The sequence below is a fragment of the Dipodomys merriami genome, unplaced genomic scaffold, assembly GCF_024711535.1.
Source record: "Dipodomys merriami isolate MVZ:Mamm:240054 unplaced genomic scaffold, mDipMer1.0.p SCAF_71, whole genome shotgun sequence".
NCBI lineage: Eukaryota > Metazoa > Chordata > Mammalia > Rodentia > Heteromyidae > Dipodomys > Dipodomys merriami.
The window spans coordinates 3,538,237-3,559,960 of record NW_027206302.1 but is presented as its reverse complement, the minus strand read 5'-3'; the positions used below and the strand labels follow the sequence as shown (position 1 = coordinate 3,559,960).

At 52.4% G+C, this 21,724-nt stretch overlaps 2 protein-coding genes and 1 long non-coding RNA gene across 5 annotated transcripts in view; 1 reads left to right on the top strand and 2 right to left on the bottom strand.

The window, feature by feature from the left end:
• Window positions 1–145: 145 nt before the first annotated feature.
• On the top strand, window positions 146–4,767 carry LOC138817946 (uncharacterized). The gene is made up of 3 exons (XR_011368940.1): window positions 146–237; window positions 960–1,250; window positions 4,627–4,767. It is a non-coding gene; the product is annotated as an uncharacterized lncRNA (long non-coding RNA).
• Window positions 4,768–9,746: 4,979 nt separating this feature from the next.
• Gjb3 (gap junction protein beta 3) lies at window positions 9,747–11,241 on the bottom strand. Its single transcript, XM_070008705.1, has one exon. It carries the CDS (start codon window positions 11,239–11,241, stop codon window positions 10,438–10,440), a length of 804 nt encoding a protein of 267 aa, XP_069864806.1. The 3' UTR covers window positions 9,747–10,437.
• Window positions 11,189–21,724, bottom strand: part of Gjb4 (gap junction protein beta 4) — a 27,788-nt gene continuing 17,252 nt past the window's right edge. For all 3 annotated transcript variants that reach the window (XM_070008702.1, XM_070008704.1, XM_070008703.1), the window contains exon 3: window positions 11,189–11,275. In XM_070008702.1, the coding sequence (XP_069864803.1) occupies window positions 11,211–11,275 (65 nt within the window). In that variant the 3' untranslated portion in view covers window positions 11,189–11,210. The remainder of the gene's footprint in view (window positions 11,276–21,724) is intronic.

The window sequence follows — 21,724 nt, the reverse complement described above, 5'->3', positions numbered from 1 at the left end:
GGGGGAGGGCGCAGGCTGCGGGGACGGGCGGGGCGGGGCCTCCCCGCCCACTCCAGGGGCACGCGGTGCGGGGCGGGGGTGAGCGCCCCTTCCTTCTCCACACCCCCCACGGGGTCCCTGCCTGCACCCCTCCGCTCCCCTTCTTTCCCCTTCCCCCTTTCCCCTCCTCCAGGGATCCGGGTTTCTCCAAGGCCAGCATCTCTCAGGGCAGAATTACAGCTAGAGCTCGCAGAACCGGTAGGGGGGCCCGAGGGGCTGTGAAGGGTGGATAGGAGCCCCAGAGTGGGGACGGGGAACGGGACGGGGCGGGGCACCGTGTCCCCTGTGATCTTCCAGAGTCCTCAGTCATCCCTGTACCTCAGCCGGCTACACACTCGAAGGTCACAAAGCAGCTCCTTTGTGCCCCCTGAGACCCCCTGACCCGAAGCTGGGGCTTGAAGGGGAATGAAAGGGACTGAGAGGAAGGGGTTGCTGCCCTGGGGGCCCCTGTGGCCCACTCCTGTCATCTTAGCTGCTTAGGAGGTTGAGATCTGAGAACCCAAGTTCAAAGCCAACCCCCCCCCCCCAAGCAGGAAAGTCTGTGAGATTCTTCTCCCCAAGTTTCAAGCAGCAAAAAGCCAGAAGTGGAGCTGTGGCTCAATTAGTAGAACACCAGCCTTGAGTGAAAAAGGAGGATGGTGGGCAGGCTTGGTCTTGGCTGTGCTCACTGGTTGGTTGCAGAAATGTATAATGTAAGGTTATAAATGTGGGAAGCTCTCTGTAGGAGAGCTGGGGAGTCATGGGCTTGTCTGGGGGACTATGTTAGGCAAATGAGGAGAATGCTTGGCTAAGGGGGTAGCAAGCACGGAGGTCCTGGGGTAATAACATCTTGAGATGATGTCACAGTCCAGGGGCTGAGAAGTGACTGGGGGAGGAAGATGGACTTAAAAACTGATTTGTAATTTTTTTTTCTTTCTGAGATAAACTGAATCCTGCTATTCGGGAGCTGAGATCTGAGGATCACAGTTCAAAGCCAGCCTGGGCAGGAAAGTCGGTGAAAGTCTTATCTCCAAGAAACTGCCAGAAAACCGGAAGTGGCACTGTAGCTCAAGTGTTAGAGCTCTAGCCTTGAGCTGAAGAGCTGAGGGACAGCCCTCAGGCCTAGAGTTCAAGCCCCACAACCAACAAAACAAACAAAAACATGAATCCTTACTTGGGCCCACGGATTAATTGAAAGCTGGATAAAAGCAAGACATCAATGCATCTCCCAGGTAGTATGGTCTTTGTTCTCTCTCTCTCTCTCTCTCTCTCTCTCTCTCTCTTTCCCTCCCTCCCTCCCTCCCCTTTTCTCTCCCTCCCTCCTTACTCCCCTCCTCCCCTCCAGCAGTCACTTTCCAGCCATCTTTTTTCTTTTTTTTTGTCAGTCATGGGGCCTGAACTCTGGGCCTGGACTCTGTCCCTGAGCTCTTCAGCTCAAGGCTAGCACTCTACCACTTGAGCCACAGCACCACTTCTGGCTTTTTCTACTTAGGTGGTGCTGAGGAATCGAACCCAGGGTCTCATGCATGCAAGGCAAGCGCTCTACCACTGAGCCACCTTCCCAGCCCGAGCCATCTTGAAATATAGGAGGGACCAGAGCACTTGCCAGGCACAAGTGACTCATGGTAGCCGGTAGCCAGACTTGACCTGAGCAATCCTCGTGAGGAGAAAAAGACTTTCAGAACCCCTGAGGTCATCTCTGACCACTTCTGACCTGGCTTGTGATTTGGACAGTGTTAACTATGCATACCTCTCAGCCCTGCCCCCAGTGCTCCCAATTTAAAAGTAAGGCAAATGTCTCCGTCCTAAAAGACAGCTGAAAAAGGTGATAGAGGTGTGGGGAAGGGCTGCTTCCCTTGGCTGCCAGAGCTACAAAATGAATGCATCGCTACTCACTGTACTTCTTTATTTGGCATGTGGAGGGGAGTGGTTGGTCCTAAGACGGGGAAGTCCTGGAGCTTGGGTCTGGGATTCCAAACTCTGATTTCAGCTTTGGCAAGCCAGCAAGGAGGAAATGCACCCTTTGGGGGCTAGGGCTTATAGCAGTTGACCCTGGGTGGAGAGGAAAGATGGACTGGATTTCCCAAGCTGTTGGAATTACTTGAATGCCAAGGATCTTTTCCTCTATCTTTCTACTTTGGCCACCACCAGCTGCTTTTTTACCATCATTTGGTGAAGCAGAGAAACCAGGGAATCTGATGTTATTTGAGTGGGATCCTTGGTTAGTCCTCTTTTTTTTTTTTCCCTATGTCAGTCATGGGGCTTGAACTCTGTGCCTGGGCTCTGTCCTTCAGCTCTTCAGCTCAACGTGAGTGCTCTACCACTGGAGCCATAGTGCCACTTCTGGTTTTCTGGTGGCTAATTGGAGATAAGAGTCTCACGGACTTTCCTGCCCAGGCTGGCTTTGAACTGTGATCCTCGGATCACAGCCTCCTGAGTAGCTAGGATTACAGGTGTGAGCCTGGCTTGGTAAGTCCTCTTCTATAGTGCACAGCTGGAACTTGCTTTCTTGTCCAAATACACCATTTGTTTTGCCTAGAACATTTAAAATTGTGGTTGTCTTACTTGTCTGCTGTGTGAGCTCTTTCAGGTTGTGATATATTCTGGGTTTAGGCCATTTGTTTCTAGACAGGAGAGCTTGAAACAGTAAAGAAGCCAGGCCTAAAAGAGGACATCATCTATAGGCCAGACAGAATTCAACTTAATAAAAATGTCACGCTCAAGTGGTAGAGCGCTAGCCTTGAGCTGAAGAGCTGAGGGACAGCGCCCAGGCCCAGAGTTCAGGCCCCACAACCGGACCCCCCCAAAAATAAATAAAAATAAAAATGCCACGTAAGTCCATTTAAGAGTAATTTTTATATTTCTTCTTGGCTTAAACATGGACCGACTTCCACCTGGATTGTCCCTTCCTCTTCCCAGCTCATAGGGGGTGGGAAGTGAATCCCAGCAACAAAGAACTCTGGGCTGGAAAGATGGCTCAGTAGTAGAGTGCTTGCCTTGCATGCATGAGGCCCTGGGTTCAATTCCTCAGCAACACATAAGCAGAAAAAGCCAGAAGTGTTGCTGTGGATCAAGTGGTAGAGTGCTAGCCTTGAGCTGAAGAGCTGAGGCATAGCACCCAGACCCAGAGTTCATGACCAACAAAACAAAACAAAAAAAACTCTGAAAAACCACAACCTGGTGAACAGATGAAATCTGCAGAGAATGGCACAAAGATATTTTGAGGGAAAACTGTTGAGACCAGAAGAGAAATGATCAGAATCCAAATGGAGTCACTTGTCAGCCCTCCAAAAAAAAAAAAAAAAAAAAAAAAAAAATATATATATATATATATATATATATAAATAATAAATAAGTAAACCCTGAGAAATGTAAAGGAGGGATTCATGTGTGTGTGTGTGTGTGTGTGTGTGTGTGTGTGTGTGTTTATATGACTATCTGATATTAAAGCCCTTCTAGGGCTTTAGAAAACAAATTGTTCCATCCAGTGCCTTCTATTTAGGGACAGGAGTGACTATGCTTGCTCCAACATGTCTTTAGAAGTCCATGCTCATGAAATCATCTAGAAGAGAATCTCCTATGCAGTTAGTTTAATTGGATGTCCTTTGACTTTTACTACCTCTGTATTGTACTTTATAATGGTGTGTCTAGTTTTAGGCTTAAATGAAAGTCACCAATTTATTGTAAATGTTGAGCCTAATTCTCTTAGGATTGAGGAAACGTCAAACATGAAGGGGAAAATTATAAGAGGTGTTTAAAAACTGCTTTACTGTTGAGAAACACTAACTCCTACTTGGCCTACAGATTAATTGCAAGCAGCATAAAGGCCAGGCATCACGGCCTCCCTCGTGTTGTAACTATGGTCTCTGTTCTAAGCCATTCTCTCTGTCTCTGTCTCTGTCTCTCTGTCTCTGTCTCTGTCTCTCTCCTGTAGTCACTTCTCAGTCATCTTGGAATACAGGAAGGACCAGAGCACTTGCCAAGCACCAATCAATGACTTACTGTAGCAAGATTTTACTTGAACAATCCCTGAGAAAAACAAAGTACTTCAGTCTCTCTGAAGCCATCTCTGATCATCTCTGATCACCTCTGTGACTTGAGACTGAATTTGGCCTTGGGTCTCAAACTGAGGTCTTCTTCTCTTCCTCCTTTGTCATGTTCTAGCTCGAAATTGTGTGTGTGTACGTGTGTGTGTGCATGCACACACACACGCACGTACACTAGTACTAAGGCTTGGACTTAAGCCCTCATGTTCTCTTGTGGCTCTTTCACTTAAGGCTGGAGGCTGGCACTCTACCAATTGACCTGTATCTCCATTTCCAGGTTTTGTGTGTGTGTGTGTGTGTGTGCTGGTCCTGGGATTTGAACTCAGGGTTTGAGTGCTGTCTCTGAGCTCAAAAGAGGAAAACCTCAAGGCGCTCTTCCACTTGAGCCACCATTCCACTTCCAGATTTTGTGTGTGTGACTAATTAAGGATATGAGTCTCAGTGGATGTTTCTGCCTGGACTGGTTTTGAACTATAATCCTCAGGTCTCAGTGTTCTGAGTAGCTAGGATTACTGGCTTGAGCCACGGCTACCCAGTGAGCCTAGAACTTTTTTCTCTGCAGAATGAGGAGCTATATGAACCTGCTTTGGTGGGCTGGTGGGCAATCCATTTGAAGCATTTTGAGTAGCATTGGTAGGAAATCAGTTCAAGACACTGCTGCCAAACACCAGAACAAAAGGCTTCTGTGGATGGTCTCTAGACTGAAAAGGTAAAAGAGCTCAGGGCAGAGGGTTGGCAGGGGTGTGGAAGCTAAGGGGAGGGAAGGTGACAGGGTGACGGGTGGATATAAGACCTGAAGATGGGGGACAGTCCTTGGACCCCAGGGTCCCAGGCTGGGCCCCAGGGCTCTGTCAGGAGTCCTGAGAGAGTGGGCTCAGACCTCCGAACTTCAGGATGGTTGGCTCCAGTAGAAGGCGGCAGCTTGTGCGGAGTGAGTATCAGAGCCATCTACCTTCCCTTTCAGGCTCATACCTTAGGGCCAGGCCAGCTGAGCCTCTAGAGACTCCAAAAGGGACCACTGAGTCCTCTTGGTTCTGACCCTGGGAGTATGGGAACAGAGCTCCCTGGAGGACTGAAACCTCTGACCCAGAGCTTCCTCCCAGACCAGGCCTTTCCCATCCAATCTACTGGGAGGGAGAGGGGAGCAGGTGGAGGGGCTGGGGCTGATGTCACTGGAAAGCAGGGTTTATATAACCTGTCTTTGTCTCTGGAAGAGGAAAATGCTAGGACCAGCCAGTACACTACTTCATCTGTGGAGAAAAATCCCCAAAGCCATGCTTCCCTGTGTTCCTATTGCTTTCCCTGTTCAGTCTGCCTCCAGCCCAGGGGCCTCCAAACTGGTCTGGCCTCTAGCCTCACACTGACCTCCTTTCAGCCTCCACACTGACCTGAGATTGCCCTGTTTAAAACCATTCTATGGCTCCCATCCCCTTCGGGGTAAGGTCCGAACAACCTCACCCACATCTTCAGGCTTTCTTCTTCCACTCTCTCACCAGCCGTATTGAAGGGCCAGGGGGCCTCTGTGCTGTGAATCTGCTTTGTTCTCTAACTCCCAAGGCCTACTAACCACCCTCCCCTGGAGACCCCTTCCTGGTTCTCAGGAAAACCTCACCCCTGACCTTCTCTGAAAGTGCAGGACTGCTGGCTCAGAAGGATCCCCCTACCATAAAACCCCAAACGGGACAGTTTGCACCATAAACCAATCCCCCACAGGACAGGACAAGAAATTCCAAAGAAGAGTCTTACCATAGAATGTATAAAATCCCAACGCTCCCCCCACTCCTGCTCTTTGTCTCCCCAACCCTGCTCGGTGTGCCATGGAGCCTCTCTTCAGCCTTTTCCAGTCTGTTGAGGTCTCTGCCTTCTTTCTCTCCTTTTGTTTTGTCCATTGATCCGTTTCCTGACACTGTGTGCTCCTGCTTTGGCCCAGGTTGCTCCCTGTTGCGGGATCTTTGCTCAGTTGTCCCCCTGCTGGCCTCTATGGGGTTGGTGTACCCCTGTGCTCTCGATGACTGGGGTAATGACTGCCAGGCAAGTACATTGCTTCTTTTGTTTGTTTTAGTTGGGATAGATATGAATCTCTATCTATTTATCTATCTATCTGGGTGCCAGTGACTCACATTTGTAATCATAGCTACTTGGGAGGCTAAAGTTCCAAACAGTCCTGGACAGGAAAATTTGTGATACTTATCTCCAACTAACCAGAACTGGAGACCTAGCTCAAACAGTGAAATGCTAGACATGAGCAAAAGAGCCAAGTAAGAGTGAGAGGTTCTGAGTTCAAGCCTCCAGTGCCATCATTAAAACAAACGATTGTTTCTCCCTCTTCTATGCCTTCATCTCCATCTCCTTCTACATCTCTTCCTCTTCCTCCTTCTCCTCTTTTTCTTCCTCCTATTCTTTCCTCATCTTCTTCGTCTACTTCTCGCCCAGGCTGGCCTTAAACTCATGATCTCCCTGCTTCAGCACCCTCACCCCCGAGTGCTGGGATTACAAGTATGTTTTACTACACCTTGCTTTTCCTTTCTTTCTTTCTTTCTTTCTTTCTTTCTTTCTTTCTTTCTTTCTTTCTTTCTTTCTTTCTTTCTTTCTTTCTTTCTTTCTTTCTTTCTTTCTTTCTTTCTTTCTTTCTTTTTTTGGCTGGTCATGGAGCTTGAACTCTGGGCCTGGGCACTGTCCCTGAGTTCTTCAGCTCAAGGCTAGCGCTCTACCACCTGAGCCATAGAGCCATTTCTGGTTTTCTGGTGGTTAATTGGAGATAAGAGTCTCATAGACTTTCCTGTCCAGGCTGGCCTTTTTTTTTTTTTTGTCGGTCATGGGGCTTGATCTCTGGGCCTGCACGCTGTCCTTGTGCTTTTCAGCTCAAGGCGAGCATTGTACTGCTTGAGCCACAGCGCCACTTGCAGTTTTCTAGTGCTTTATTGGAGATAAGAGTCTCATGGACTTTCCTGCCTGGGCTGGTTTTGAACCGCGATCCTCAGATCTCAGCTTTCTGAGTAGCTAGGATTACAGGCATGAGCCACCCCTGCCCTGCTTTTCTTTTTCTTTTTTTTTTTTTTAAATTTTATTTTATTTGTGAACATACTGTACAGAGGGGTTACAATTACATGGGCAGGATAATGCGTACATTTCTTACCAAGCATTGCAGCCTCCTCCTTTGTTTACCCTTCACATCCCTTCCCAGCCTCCCCCCTCCCCCCCATCCCAATCCTACTCCCCCCCTCCCCCCGCACCGATGTTGTAAAGCTCGTTTTTGACATGACAACTTGTACTTCTCATTGTTGCAACAGGTCCATCTGTATCCTTAAATGACTTGTTTTTCCCCATCTCCTCCACAAGTTATACTGACATCAAATATAGTGAAAGCAGGGGTTATACTGTGGGGGAGGGACATACTTCTTTTTCTTTTTTAAAAATCTGGCTGGGGATTGAATTGAGGGCCCCAAGTCTTCTTATAATGACACTAGTTCCACTCAGGAGGGCTGCATCCTCATGATCCAATCACCTTTCCTAGGCCCTACCACCCAACACCCATCATACTGGGGGGATTTCATTACATGAATTTTGGAGAATATCAGCTCAGTGTATAGGCATGTGTGGGGTGTATGGGACCAGGATGAATGAAGACAAAACAATCTGTGTACCTTGGGCAGTGTGTAGCAGGTATGGACTTGGAAGGTCTATACAAATCTCCATGTATCACCTGCATGGCTGAAGGAGGCTTGAGCTGAATCCTCAGGCTTGCGGGGGGGGGGGGGGGGAGGGGGGGGGGAAGGGGAGGCGGGGGCAGGCAATGGGGATGAGACAAGAAGGTAGGGATGTGCCATGAGAAGGCCAGTGGGATGCAAAGGGCCACCTTATGGTGGTGGTGATGGAGAATTGGTTGCAAATGACTGCCCAGCAGGAGCTAGCTGAGGTCTATGAGTTGCCTTGCTCAGAATAGCTCTTGGACCAAAGGCCAGAGCTCTTAGTCGTTGGTTCTGGCTGGCATCCTGAAGAAACATGGCCAGCGCTGCATGGTCTCACAGAGCCCTCAGCCCTGCTGGGACAGCGGATGGTGTTTTCTGGTTGGGACTCTAAGCCACCCTTAGCCAGACAGCTGGAACCATCCTGGAAGATGTCAGATCTCCTCCCTGAGACCTTTGCAGCCACCCAGCAGGAGCTGGGGCTGACGATGATTCAGCTCCAGTATCAGGCGTATTTATTGGCTTCATGAACATCATGCTAATGTTTTACCTAGTGGCTCCTTTGCTCTCTAGCAATCCTCTCAGGACAGGGGCACTGAGTCCCTCAGAGCTGCTCTCTGCTCTGTCTTAACACCGCCTACCCCCTTCTCCCAGGCTCCCTTGCCCTCTGTCTTCTGGTTGGCTCGGGTCAATGGAAGCCACTGGCCAGCGAGGAGTGCAGCTGAGAAATTTATGTGGCTGCTGTGGTGTGATACATCCCATAGTTTCTGGCCATTGTTACCTTGGCATCAGTCCCCAAGGTAATGGTACAATCCCTTGGGCATTGAGTGTCCCCCAGTGAGTTTCCTTACTACATTCCTCTATCCTATGCCTTTGAAAACTCTTGGAGCCAGGGGATGGTGGCTCATGGCTGTAATCCTAACTACTCAGAAGGCCGAGATCTGAGGATCTTGGTTCAAAGCCAATTTCAGCAGGAAAGTCTGTGAAACTCTTATCTCCAATTAATCAGCAAAAAGCCAGAAGAGGAGCTGTGGCTCAAATGGTTAAAAAAAAAAAAAAAAACTAAGGGAAAAAAACTAAGGAACAATTCCCAGGCCCTGAGTTCAAGCCCCAGTAATGACGCGCGCGCGCGCGCGCGCGCGCGCGCGCGCACACACACACACACACACACACACACACACACACACACAAGTGACTTGGTTTGAATGTGCCATCTATGTTCTACAGAGACCTTGACTGATGACAAACTTCTCAGTGCATTGATGATGGGGTCAAGGTCTGGAAAGCTGGCTCTAGGTACACAATAGAAAGCTGGGCTGAAGAAACGATTGAGCAATAATTTAATCTTGGGGTGCAAGGAACAGGGTCAGCCCAGCCCTTTAAACTTGGCTGGCTTCTCCACCCCTTAACGGCCATAGTGAGGGCAAAGGTAAGCCGCACACAGGCTGTGCTGTCTGCACAGTGCCCTCGCCTCTCCTTGCTTGCATTGGCTCTCTGTTCACCAGCTCCTGACTTTAAAGGCCAGGCTGGGATGCATGCTGTCTTGTAGAGTAGTAGGCTGTGTGTCCTGCTGTGAGCGCAGGGAGGAGAGTGTGGATAGCATGGATTCTGTGGACACAGGGTGAAGGTGTGGCTGTGACAGCAGTAATGGGTGATGAAGGAAGTGTACCTGTGGTTTGTCTGTTGTGAGAGAGTCACTGTGATTTAGTGTGTACTCAGGGTGGAGTCTAATCCCAGAAAGCTTGAATGCAGTGTTGTAGAAGCATGGCGCCCTCTTGTGGCCATAACTAGAATCCCAAGTGTGCATCTGCAGGTCCAGCCACGGAGCTGCCACTTAGCTGCACACCCCAGCTCCAGCCTGAGTCACTGCACCCTCCTCCACGCCCCTCCGCCCCACCTTAGCTTCTAGCTTCATCCTTCAGCCACAGGGCTCTTTTCCTTTCCTTGTCCTCAGGGAGCTGAGTGTGGGGACATGGAGGACCAAGCCAGCCTGTATAAAACACACCTTTATTGCTTACAGAGAAACTGTGTTGGGGGTACACTCCCACAGGCACATGCTCCTGAGTTCCTGGGACCAGGGGCTACCGAGCTGAGGAGGAGAACAGGAGTATATCTTGGAGGAAGGGGGCGGGAGCTGCCACTGACAGAAGTGACAATCCAAGAGACTTAAGTGTCTTGAGCCAAGATTGCTGCCTTTCCCCAGGCTGGCTTTCAGGCCTCTAGCAGAAGGAGCGTCCCATCAGAACACCACACATCTGGGTGATGTCTCTGGGTATCTGCTGCACCCAGCTCAGGGCAAACACCTCTTTCTTCTTGAGCACCCCCAGTCTGCTGCTGTCTCTGGACCATATCTCTTCTCTGTTCTCTCCCAGAAGAGCACGGCCTTGTCATCTCCAAGGGTGGACGTCGGGTTATCTTGCAAGTCCCGCTCCTCGTAACCACTAAGCCCACCCTTGGGTGCATACCTTGCTTGTTCAAATGTTTCCTCCCGAAGGCTGCTCCTAGGTTTGCAGTGTTACCTCTACCCAGGGAGATAGCACAGTGGCCCCACATGGAGATAGCTTAGTGGATTCAAAGTGTGTGCAGGGGGGGGGGGGGGTACTAAGCATTCATCTGCCACCTCCACCTTCGCCCCGCCCCCCAGCTTTGTTCATTCCCTCCCACCTTTCTTCCAGCCTTGCCTGTGGTTAGATGGGGGTCAGATTGGGTGCTGAAGCCTGAAGTTTGTCATCTCCGGGCTCAAGCTCCCCAGTCCCCACCAGCTTGTGGTGGCAGCGGCAGGTGGAGGCCCGGCTGGTGGAGGATGGGAGGCTGCGGTTCCTGGGCTTGCCCTGGCGCAGGCCTCGCAGGATGCGGTGGAAGATGAGGTAGCAGATCTCGCAGACGGTGAGCACAATGCAGACGGCAGAGGCACCCACCATGAAGTAAGTGAAGACTTTCTTCTCAGTAGGCCGGGCGATGTAGCAGTCCACAGTGTTGGGGCAGGGTGCCACGTTGGCACACTGCACCAGACGGGGCATGGTGAAGCCATGCCAGAGCATGTGCAGCACGTAGAGGAAGAGGAACTCGATGATGAGCTTGAACACCAGGCTGAGCAGGTAAGTCCACCACAGGCCCCCGTGCTTCTTGCCCGTGTTACTGTACAGCTTGGTGCACTGGTCACCGTGTTTCTGCCGGTGCTTCCGTTCGCGCTCCTCTCGGTAGGCCACATGCAGGATGACCAGCAGCGACGGGCAAGTGACGAAGATGAGCTGCAGAGCCCACAGGCGAATGTTGGAGATGGGGAAGAAGTTGTCATAGCACACATTGGTGCAGCCCGGCTGCTTGGTGTTGCAGTCAAAGTCCTTCTGCTCGTCCCCCCACACGCGTTCGGCTGCTACAACGTACACCAGCACCCGGAACACGAACACCACGGACAGCCAGATGCGGCCGAATGCCGTCGAGTACTTGTTCACGCCGCTCAGTAGTGTCTGCAGTGTCTTCCAGTCCATGGCGCCTGCCGGGGGCGCCGGGGGCTGCGCCCACCTGAGGGAATAGGGAAAACCATATTGTTAGGGGGTCCCCGATGTTTGCCTATCATTCATTCAGTTCCCGCACTACCGGCATTTGAACTCAGGACCTTGTGTTCTTGTTTAACTTTTTTACTCAAGGCTGGCGTGCTACCACTTGAACCACACCTCCATTTTGCTGGTTAATTGGAGAGTCTCATGGACTTTCCTGCCCCAGCTGGCTTCAAACTACAATTCTCAAATCTCAGCTCCCTGAGTAGTTTGGGATTGTAGGCGTGAGCCACCACTGCCCCTCTTCTTGAGCCCATTCTGCAGGTGGGAGTCTAGAAGGCTGGGGAGGGAAATGTCCTGCCAAGATGCTGCCAGCCAGCAGGTAATGAAGATTTCAAGGAACAAATGAGCTAGAGGGTGCTCGGGGCTTTTGGTTATCCTTTGGGAGGGGGAGACGGGTGCAAAATCCAGGGACTGTGTAGAGATAATTTCCCCTTCCTGGGCTGGGCCTGGAGTGTCCAGGTCACTCAGTAGCCTGCCAGGCTGTGTGGTGGCCAAGCGGTGCCTGGGTCAGGGCCTCTCATCACTCCCCTTCGGATGACTCAGAGGGTGTGGACGGGTGGGTCTGCTGTGAGCACGTAGTATCGAGGCTGGTGCTCTGACAAGACCCGTGTAGCGCTCACACCTCTCGGAGGGCCTGTGTGGGCCTGTGTGCACCAAGGGATGGCTTCTGGCTGGGCCAGAGCCTGGGAACATGCGCGAGCTTGCTGTCACTCTTGCCTCAATTACCTCATTGGCTGCGCCCCACCCTCCCAGCTGCTTGGCCTGGCCCTGCAGTGTGCATTCCAACACAATCGGTCCCAAGTCGAGGGTGCACTTAAAAGTCCTGGTAGCGGGACTGGGAAGGTGGCTCAAGTGGTAGAGCGCTAGCCTTGAGCTGAGGAGCTGAGGGACAGCGCCCAGGCCCAGAGTTCAGGTCCCCCGACCAACAACAACAACAAAAAAACCAATAGCAATAAAAGTCCGGGTAGTGTCTCACAGGGCTTCAAAGGGTCCCCCCTCCTCTCTCCGAGGCCCCCCGGACGGCTCTCCCTCCAGAACCTCACGTGGGTGGCTGCCCTCTTCCCTGCGGGGCCTCTGCTCTGGTCCCCTCTGGTTTTCGTCATAGAAGGGCGAAATCACCAATTGAAACCACACACAAAAAATCTTTTTCTTTTCTTCTGTCTGTCTGTCTGTCTCTCTCATAGCAGGTTCTTATTTATCATCTTCCCCAGTTAGAAGACCGGCTCCAGCTTTGGCTTGCCTCTTCCTGTTTTAATACCGAGTGCTTGACCTCCAAGGAACCCAATAAAGTACTGAGTACTGAGTACCGAGAGGGGCGGGCAGGCCTGCGGCGGACGCCTGGACAGGACAGCGCAGCACCCCGCGCCTCCTGGGTGCTTGTCGTTTGGGAATCACAGTCCCAGACAGGATGGGGTGCCTGGAGAGACACCCCTCCCCGCCATTCCCAGAGCCCGTTCTCTGCGCCTACTCCAGTCCTGAGCTGGACTTTCGGGGAGAGCCACGGGAAGGCGCCGAGCGTGGCCCGGCACGCGCACCGCGCTCGCTCCGCGTGGCGCAGGCTGGCCGCGGCCGGCCAAGAATCGGCGCGCGCGCGCGGGCGGGCTCGGCCGGGAAAGACCTCTGACCTTCCTGGACGGATTGAGGACGAGCCCCCTCCCCCAGCGGCCCCCTCCCCCGGGGGCCCCCTCCCCCAGCAGCCCCCTCCCCCCGGGGCCCCCTCCCCCCGAGCGCCCCCTCCCCGGCAGGCGGGGGCCGCGCGCCCCTTCCACCTTCCAGGCGCGGCGCCCACACCCGCCCCAAGACACACCTCAAGGAGGCGACTCAACTGCCAAGAATTTCCTTCCCAGGCCCGGGCTGGGGACTGGTGGAGCCGGTTCCCGTGGGGGGCCCCCAGCTGCCCCCCGACACTCGCTCCCAGCACCGCCGGGGCCTCTCTGTGGGGTCCAGCTTTGGCACTTCACGTGCCTCCAAAGCTAGATCCCCCCACACCCACGGTGTGGATCCCCTCATTATCAACCCCCCCCAGTTTCCCTCCATTCCAGCGGGGGGACCCTCCGAGGGACAGCGCCCCCCTGCCCGCCGCCTGGAGACCCCCCTCCGCCGCTCTGTCGCACCCCGTGCGCAGCCCGGCCGCCCCGGGCGGGCGGGCGGGCGGGCGGCCGCGGCTCCACGCCGGGGCGCAGGGCATCGGCGTGCGCTCGGCAGCCCGCACTTACCGTCCGCGGCTCGGCACCCGCCCCGGTGTCCCCGCGATCCGCAGCACAGGTGAGCGCGGCGGGAGCCGGGCTGGCGGCTGGGAGCGCAGCCCGGGGCGGCGTGGAGGGGGAGGAGGAGGAGGAGGAGGAAGAGAAGGGGGCGGGGCCGGCGGGGCGGGGCCCCGAGCGGCGGCCCGCAGGAGGTCCGGGTTCGAATCCCGCCATCGCCGGAGCGGCTCGCTCGCCCGTGCGGGACGGGAAGGGGACCCCGGTGGCCGTGGCTGTGCCGTGGCTCGGGCTGCGGTGAGAGGACAGGCGGGCGGGACCGCGTAAACCGTCCCGTGCTGGGCCGGGAGGAGGGCAGTGCAAGGCCCGCTCAGACTCACCACCTCGGTGACCTGGCCCGCGGGCCTCGTGGGGTCACTCATGCGTGTCTCCCTGCCTGGATGGCGACCCGGAGAGCTGGGATTAGAACCGGGGGAGAGAGGGGAGGGGCAGACCCTGTGGCCACAGGGCCCTAAAGGGGCCCAGAATGTCGCGGGGAGGGGGGGGAACGGGGTGCTCTAGGGATGTCCGATAGTGAGCCACAGCTGGGAACTGAACCTGGACAGCCCCTGGGCCCCAGATCTTTGGGGGAAAACCTGCCACTTCGCCCCTGGGGAAATCCCTGGGTCTTAGTCATAGTCTCCCCAAGGCCTCGGTGTCTGGACAGAGATGACCCCACCAGCGCCATGGTGTCTACACAGCCCAGGGCCATTGAACCGGACTCTGTGACCCTGCCCCGTCAGGCCTGTGGTCCCAGAATAACTAAGAGTACCTCTTGACTTTTATTTTGTGCTGGTACTGAGGCTTGAGCTCAGAACTTTGCGCTCTTGCTTGGCTTATTTGCTCAAGGTTGGTGCTCTACCACTTGAGTCACAACTCCACTTCTGGCTTTAGCTGGTTAATTTGGAGATGAGTCTCTCAGGAACTTTTCTGTCTGGGCTGGTTTCAAACTGCAATCCTCAGGTCTCAGCCTTTGGAGTAGCTGGGATTACAGATGAGAAGAGCTCTTGGCACCTGGCTGGGTAAACTCTCCCCTTCCCCCTTCTTTTGGAGTGTCAGTTGTGGGGCTTGAACTCAGGGCCTAAGTGCTGTCCCTGAGCAATTTCAATCAAGGTTAGTGTTCTTCCACTTCGAGCTACAGTGCCACTCTTGTTTTTCTGGTGGTTAATGGGAGATGAGTCTGACAACTTCTCAGGCCAGGGCTGGCTTTGAACTATGATCCTCAAATCTCAGCCTCTTGAATGGTGAGGATACAGGGTTGAGTCACTGGCACCCAGCAGGGAATCCCTTTTTAATGTTAAAAAATGCCTACGAAGTTTGGAGGATCACTGAATTGGCACCCTGCAGACATCTTTTTTTTTTTTTCCTGTCCTTCAATGGGCTTGAACTCTGGGGCTGAGCACTGTCCCTCAGTTCTTCAGCTCAAGGGTAGCACTCTACCACTTGAGCTACAGTGCCACTTCTGGCTTTCTGGTGGTTTATTGGAGATAAGAGTTTCACAGAAGCCGGGCGCTGGTGGCTCATGCCTGTAATCCTAGCTACTCAGGAGGCTGAGATCTGAGGATCGCGGTTCAAAGCCAGCCCGGGCAGGAGAGACCGTGAGACTCCTATCTCCAATAAAAACCACCAGAAAACCGGAAGTGGCGCTGTAGCTCAAGTGGTAGAGTGCTCGCCTTGAGCTGTAAGAGCTGAGGGACAACGCCCAGGCCCAGAGTTCAAGCCCCACGGCTGACAAAAAAAAAAAAAAAAAAGAGTTTCACAGATTTTCCTGCCTGCCTGGCTTTGAACTGTGATCCTCAGATCTCAGCCCCCTGAGTAGCTAGGATTACAGGTGTGAGCCACTGGGGCCCAGCTTCCCTACAGACATCTTTGTTCCTGGGCTGGGCCCTGGGGGACAAGGCTGCTCCTCCCCTTACAGCCTCTACAGGAGGCCCTATGGTCCTTCCCACTTTTATCTTGGAGAAGATGGGCTGTGCTCAGGGCCACATCCCAATAGCCAGGAGTAGAACCTGTTGGGAGAGCTCTGCAGTGTTGATTTTGGATAGTGCAAAGCCATAGGGCACAGGCCACCTTTGACCTGTGGTCACAGTCCTTGAAAATCTGTGCTGAGATTAGATGCTGCTGGGGTTCTCTGCTGGAGTCTGCCACCTGCTGCTTTGCACAATGAAATATGCCCGCCCCTATTTCCTCCCAGGTACTCTTCTTCAACTCAATCTACCCTGCTACTTCAAATAGTTTGTCAGATCAGCAAGCATCCTCCCCACCCCCACCCATGATGCTGACCCCCAGTCATCTGTCTGCCCCAACCTCCCCACCTTCAGCTGCACCTGCCCAGCTGGCCAGGTCTTCCTTCTCAGAGCACTGTCTTCCTCTGGCTTCACACCCCTCACGGATGCCTGGTCCCTGGGGAGCCTCCCACCCTAGTTTCCCACCGCAGGCATCCAAGGCCCAGTTTCTCTCTTCTTAGGAGTGAGCTCATGTAGTCCCGGGGCTCTGCCTCTGAGCTCTTCTCTCAGAACATCTCCACAGTTCTGGGGCCAGTTCTGAACACCACAGTGTGTGTGTGTGTGTGTGTGTGTGTGTGTGTGTGTGTGTGTGTGTGTGTGTGTGTGTGTGTGTGTGACTCAGGCCACACACCTGGCCACACAGCTATCAGGCTGAGTTTCCTTCCTGAAGCATCTGTGCCTGTTGGACTCTACAGAGGTCTCCGTGCAGCCTGTGGACCTGTACCTGCCCCTGTGCACTGAGCTTTCTCATTAACAAAGCATTAGACAGTTTCTGACTAATATAAAGCTTGCTAGTATGGACATCGTATAGATAGAGCTTTCCTTCCTTCCTTCCTTCCTACCTTCCTTCCTTCCTTCCTTCCTTTCTTCCTTCCTTCCCTCCCTCCCTCTCTTCCTCCCTCCTTTTTTTCTCTCCCTTCTTTCCTCCATCTCTCCTCTCTCCTCTTCCTTCCTTCCCTCCTTCTCTCCTTCCACTTTCTTATTCCAATCATCACTGCAGTGAATAACCCTAAAGAAGTCTTGGTTAGCCCAGTTTACAACTAGACAAATGGGAGGCTCCTGGAAGTGGAATTTTTGGGTTACTTTTTTAAATTTTTGTTAGGCATGGGATTTGAACTCAGAGCTCAGACGCTGTCCCTGGAGCTCTTTTGCTCAAGGCTAACACTCTACCACTTTGAGCCACAGCCCCATTTCTGGATTTCTGCGGTTATTGAAGATCAGAATCTCACACACTTTCCTGCCTGGGCTGGCTTTGAATTGCGATACTCAGATCTTGGCCTCCTGAGTAGCTAGGATTATAAGTGTGAGTTACCAGTGCCTGCTGAACTTTGGGTTAAAGTGCAATGCTTGTTGAAAATTTTGATAAATATTTTCAAATCCCCTTTATGAAACAGTTTTTAGTATCACAAGACACATTAGTCCTTGTTTCTTAATATACTGGCCGTTTTTAATGTTAGCAAACTTGGTTTTTGCAAGAGATACAGAATTATATTTTTATTTTGCAGTTCTCTTATGAGTGAGAGCCATTTTTTTTCTTCTGGGAACAGAAAACATTTTTGTTCTTTTCAACTTACCTTCACCTACTTTTTTTTTTTCCTGAGGATGGTTGCTTTTTTGTTATTTATTCCTTAGACATGTTTTACATGTTAAGGAACTAGCCCTCTGTCTGTGATAAAAATCAAAAGTATGTTCCCCTCCTGTCTAACACTTTGTATTTTGAACTTACATTAGAATTTTTTCCCATGCAGAATTAAACATGCTTCATACAGCCAAATGTACTCATTTTGTTTTTATGGCATCTGGGTTTGGTTATAATTAGAAAGGCCCTGGCCACTGAGATTTGAAATAAAAATTTCTCCCATGGTTTCTTTTAGTTAAAGTAGTGGCTTAATGATATAATCAGATCCTGTCACTCCCTATTAAAGCTTTGCAGTGACTTATTACCTCTCCAGCAATGCCCACTCTCCCGGGATTGGCCAACGGCCCGCTGCTGCTTACCACCTGCTCACAGCTGTCTATCACAGCCTCTTCTTCCTATTTCCCACACAGGCTTCCTGCCTTAGCAGTGTCTGTTCCCTCTGCTTTCCCAGCTCTTTACTTGGCAGGCTCCTCCCCTGTAGGAAGAGTTCACTTTCCAAGGGGCCCCAGTCACCCCTTCTAAAGCTTCCTCACCTGCTCCTTGCTGGCTTCCCGCAGCCTTCCCTGAGGTCATGTCAGGCAGGGAGGCATCTCTGTTCCTGCTGCACCTCCCAGGCCGGGCCCCACTGTTTGTACAGGATGGACCTGGCACGCGGAAGGCGTGCGAGGCCTGTGGTTGTGTGTGGTGGGGTTGTGTGGGTCATGTGGGTGGGTACATTTTGATGCATGTGTTTGTGCATGTGTATGATTGTGGAGATGGAGGTATGGTCTGGAGATGGTGTATGTTTGTGTGTGTGTGTGTGTGTGTGTGTGTGTGTGTGTGTGTGTGTATCACTGTGAGAGATGGTGGGGTGGGGTATGTGCCAGTGTAGGAGGTGATGTGTGTATGTCAGTGTGGGGGTGGTGTGTGTGTTGGTGGGTGATAGTGTTGGTGGGAGGTGGTGGTGGTGTGTATGTGTGTGTGTTGGTGGGAGGTGATAGTGGTGGTGGAGGTGGTGGTGGTTTGTGTGTGTGTGTGTTGGTGGGAGGTGATAGTGGTGGTGGAGGTGGTGGTTGTGTGTGTGTGTGTGTGTGTGTGTGTGTTGGTAGGAGGTGATGGTGTCTGCTGCTGTCTATGTGGGTGATTGGGTGATCAGGCCATTCTAGGGTGCAGGTCCTGTCACTGAGACCCCAACAAAGCTGCGCCCTCCTCCTGGTGCCAGGCAGTGCCCCCAGCAGTGGCCTTTGCCTCTTCTGGATGGAGCTGGGATGGGGTGCCATTCCCACAGAGACTCTGAAGGCCTGAGGCCCTGCTGTCCCACCCTAAGTTTCTGCTCCTTGAGAGGGGCCTGTGTGGGAGGCCATGTAGGTCACCCTGCTGCCTCGGGCAAGGCTGTGTTACGCCAGGGCTTGGCGGCTCCTCTGCCACCCCCATGCCCCTCAGGCTCCACACCTGCCATCTGGAGGTGGCAGAGCCGAAGCCATTGCACCTTTTCCAGGCCCTGGTCCAGGCTGGTCTTGCTTCCAGGCCTCCGCCTCTGCATAGAGCTCTGCCAAGGCCTTGGGCAGGGCTTCCTGGGATGGCCAGGACCTCCCCTCCCAGGCCTGGACTGCCTTAGACACGGGTGACTGCAGCAGAATGAAGACCCTCTCTGCTCAGTGATGGAGCAGTCATAGTTCACAGCCCACATGCAAAGGCAGAATCATTATGCTGCTCTTTCCAAACTGTTTTCAGGACTAAGCCCTCTCCCCCATGCCTCCACCAGGGTGGCCCTGGGAGCCTTAAGCTACTGGTGGGTTCTTCCTTGGATCACCATGATAGCCTGACTGGTCTCCCGCTGCCCCCTGGCCTCATTCCACCTCTCTCAGCTGTTTTCTGTCTGGAGAAGACCAATTGCCCTTCCCCGGCTTCTAGTATACCACAGATGTTTAAAATATTCCAATTCTAGTTTAGTGCCTTGTCTACCACCCCTGGTACCACCCCCCGGCCCCCGACTTTCCTACCTTCCAGAAGTTTTTCCCTGACCCATTGCTCTCTACCAGGAAACCTTTTAAAACAGGGTCTCATGTCCCTTTCCTTCTCCTCCTTCTACTTATGGGGTCCAGGGACCAGGTGGGCTGTGTGTCCTCCTCTAGCCTCTCTTAGCTTTCCAGGTTGGAGGAAGCTCTTTTCTTAGGCTGCTCTCCTTAATCTGTGAGCGGGAATGGGGCCCCAAGATGGCTGAGGATGCCAGCTAAGGGTGAGTTGTTTGCAATATGCCCTGAGATTAGCCTGTTGTTTATAGAGTGTGGGAGCTTCCGGGAACTTCTGGAATTATCATGCTGGGCTGAGGAGGTGATGGGCTTGGACTGTCTCATGGGAGAGCTTAGATTGGGTGTGGGCTGCCGGACTGTGGCTCTGGAATTCACCATCCTCACACTCCCCACAAATTGGCGAGGGCCTGACCTAAGTAGTGGAGTGGTTGGCTAGCCATTAGCTGCGAAATTGGAGAAAAGGAACATGTTCGGAGGGACAGAAGACACGGGAGCAGAGTCTCCTGTGTGATGTGTGTGTGTTTGCAAATGGCACTCTGGGGCTGCTCCCCTCTCCCTCTTCGTTTGACACAGGGTTTTGCCATTCAGCTGTCCTGGAACTCAGGATCCTCCTACCTCTCTAATGCTGGGGCACTGGGAATACAGGGGTGCGCCACCAAGCTACCACACCCAGCTTGGTGCAGCCATTTTGACCAGGTCTTTGTGTGGAAAGACCCTTTTTTTATTATGAGGCAAGCAAGCCCACAAGAGACAGCACTGCAGCCTCATCTCTGAGCCTCATCTAATCCTATCATAGCCCATCTTGGAGCCTTGGGCTTGGGTGGAGCTCTGGGCAGGCTGCTTTCTTTTAGATCCCAGCCACCTTGGGAAAGAAAAGAACCCTTGTGCACCACTGGTCGGAAGGTAAAATGGTGTAATCGTTGTGGAAAACAGCTTGGCAGCTCCTCAGAAAGTTCGACATAGACTTTCCCTGTGACCCAGGCAATGCAAGGCCCGCAGCCCATCCATTGGCTCCGTGTAGGTGAAGTTGGCACAGGTAGGGCAGTTTTGAATGGCCTAGTGGGGTCCAGACAGAGCTTCCTAGCTGATGGGTAAAGGGAGAGGAGGTGATGAGAAAGGGTTGAGAAAGTCAAGAAGAAGATGAGGTGGCTTGGAAAGCCAGGTTGATATTGTGAGTTTTGGACAGGACAGATCTGAGAACACTGACATGCGGGGAACGCCAGTGGGGAGATGGAGGTAGAGGGGTCAGGAGACAGCAGAGAGCAGGGCTGGTGTGCTGAATGTGAATGTGGACAGCATTACTCACAAGAGCCGACTGTGGAGACCACCTCAGTGTCCGGAGACAAATGCCTACGCAGACAAAAGAGGCACCAGCAGAATGTGCACTTAGGTCCCACAGAAAACAGAATGGAATTCCAGGCTGGACTCTGGGGGCTGGCACCTGTCATCCTAGCTACTCAGGAGGCTGAGATCTGAGGATCACAGTTTGAAACCAACCAAGGTAGAAAAATCTGTGAAGGGGGCTGGGAAGGTAGCTCAGCGGTAGAGTGCATGCCTTGCAAGCATGAGGCCCTAGGTTCGATTCCTCAGCACCACATAAACAGAAAAAGTCGGAAGTGGCACTGTGGCTCAAGTGGTAGAGCGCTAGCCTTGAGCTGAAGAGCTGAGGGACAGTGCCCAGGCCCAGAGTTCAGGCCTCATGACCGGCAAAAAAAAAAAAAAGAAAAAGAAAAAAAGAAAAATCTGTGAGACTCTTACCTCTAATTAACCAGTAAAAAGCTGAAAGTGGAGTTGTGGCTCAAGGGGTAGAGTGCCAGCCTTGAGGGAAAAAAAAACAACAACAAACTCAAACAAGAGTGTACAACCCTAAGTTTAAGCATCAATACTAGCACAAAAATCATCATCATTATTATAATTTTAATTATAAAAAGAAGGGAGTTCTACACATGTACAGTGTGGAGGAATGTTTAGTGTGCTCAGTGAAATGGACTACACACCAAAGGGAAGGTATAGCATGATTCATTGAAATCCCAGAAATTTCACATGTACAGCATGCAAACAAGATACGGGAACTAGATTAGGGGTGGCCAGAGGCTGGGTGGAGTGGTGACTTAGGGGTGACAAGAAAGCTCCAGAGCTCAACAGTAGAGGTGGTTACACTCCACTAGTGTAGTTAATGATACTGCATTGTGCACTTAAAATAGTTCAGATGGTGATTTCGGTTAGGCCTATTCATTCTATGACAATAAAAGATTGGCAATATAGAGAAGAGGAAGGGAGATACAGAGCTTGGGACAGGAACACCTGTGGATGGGCGGGGCGTGGGGGGGGGTTGGTGACTAAGGAGAGAAGCCCCAATTCAGAGAGCACCTCCCAATTCAGTGTGCGTGGGGGGGGGGCGGTGGTGGTAGTCACAGAAATGGAGAGGGGTGGTGGAAGGAATACCGGAAGAACAGTGTAGGAGAAAAAAAACCTGGCGTCACATCCAGACATTGAATTGCAGGAGACAAAAAT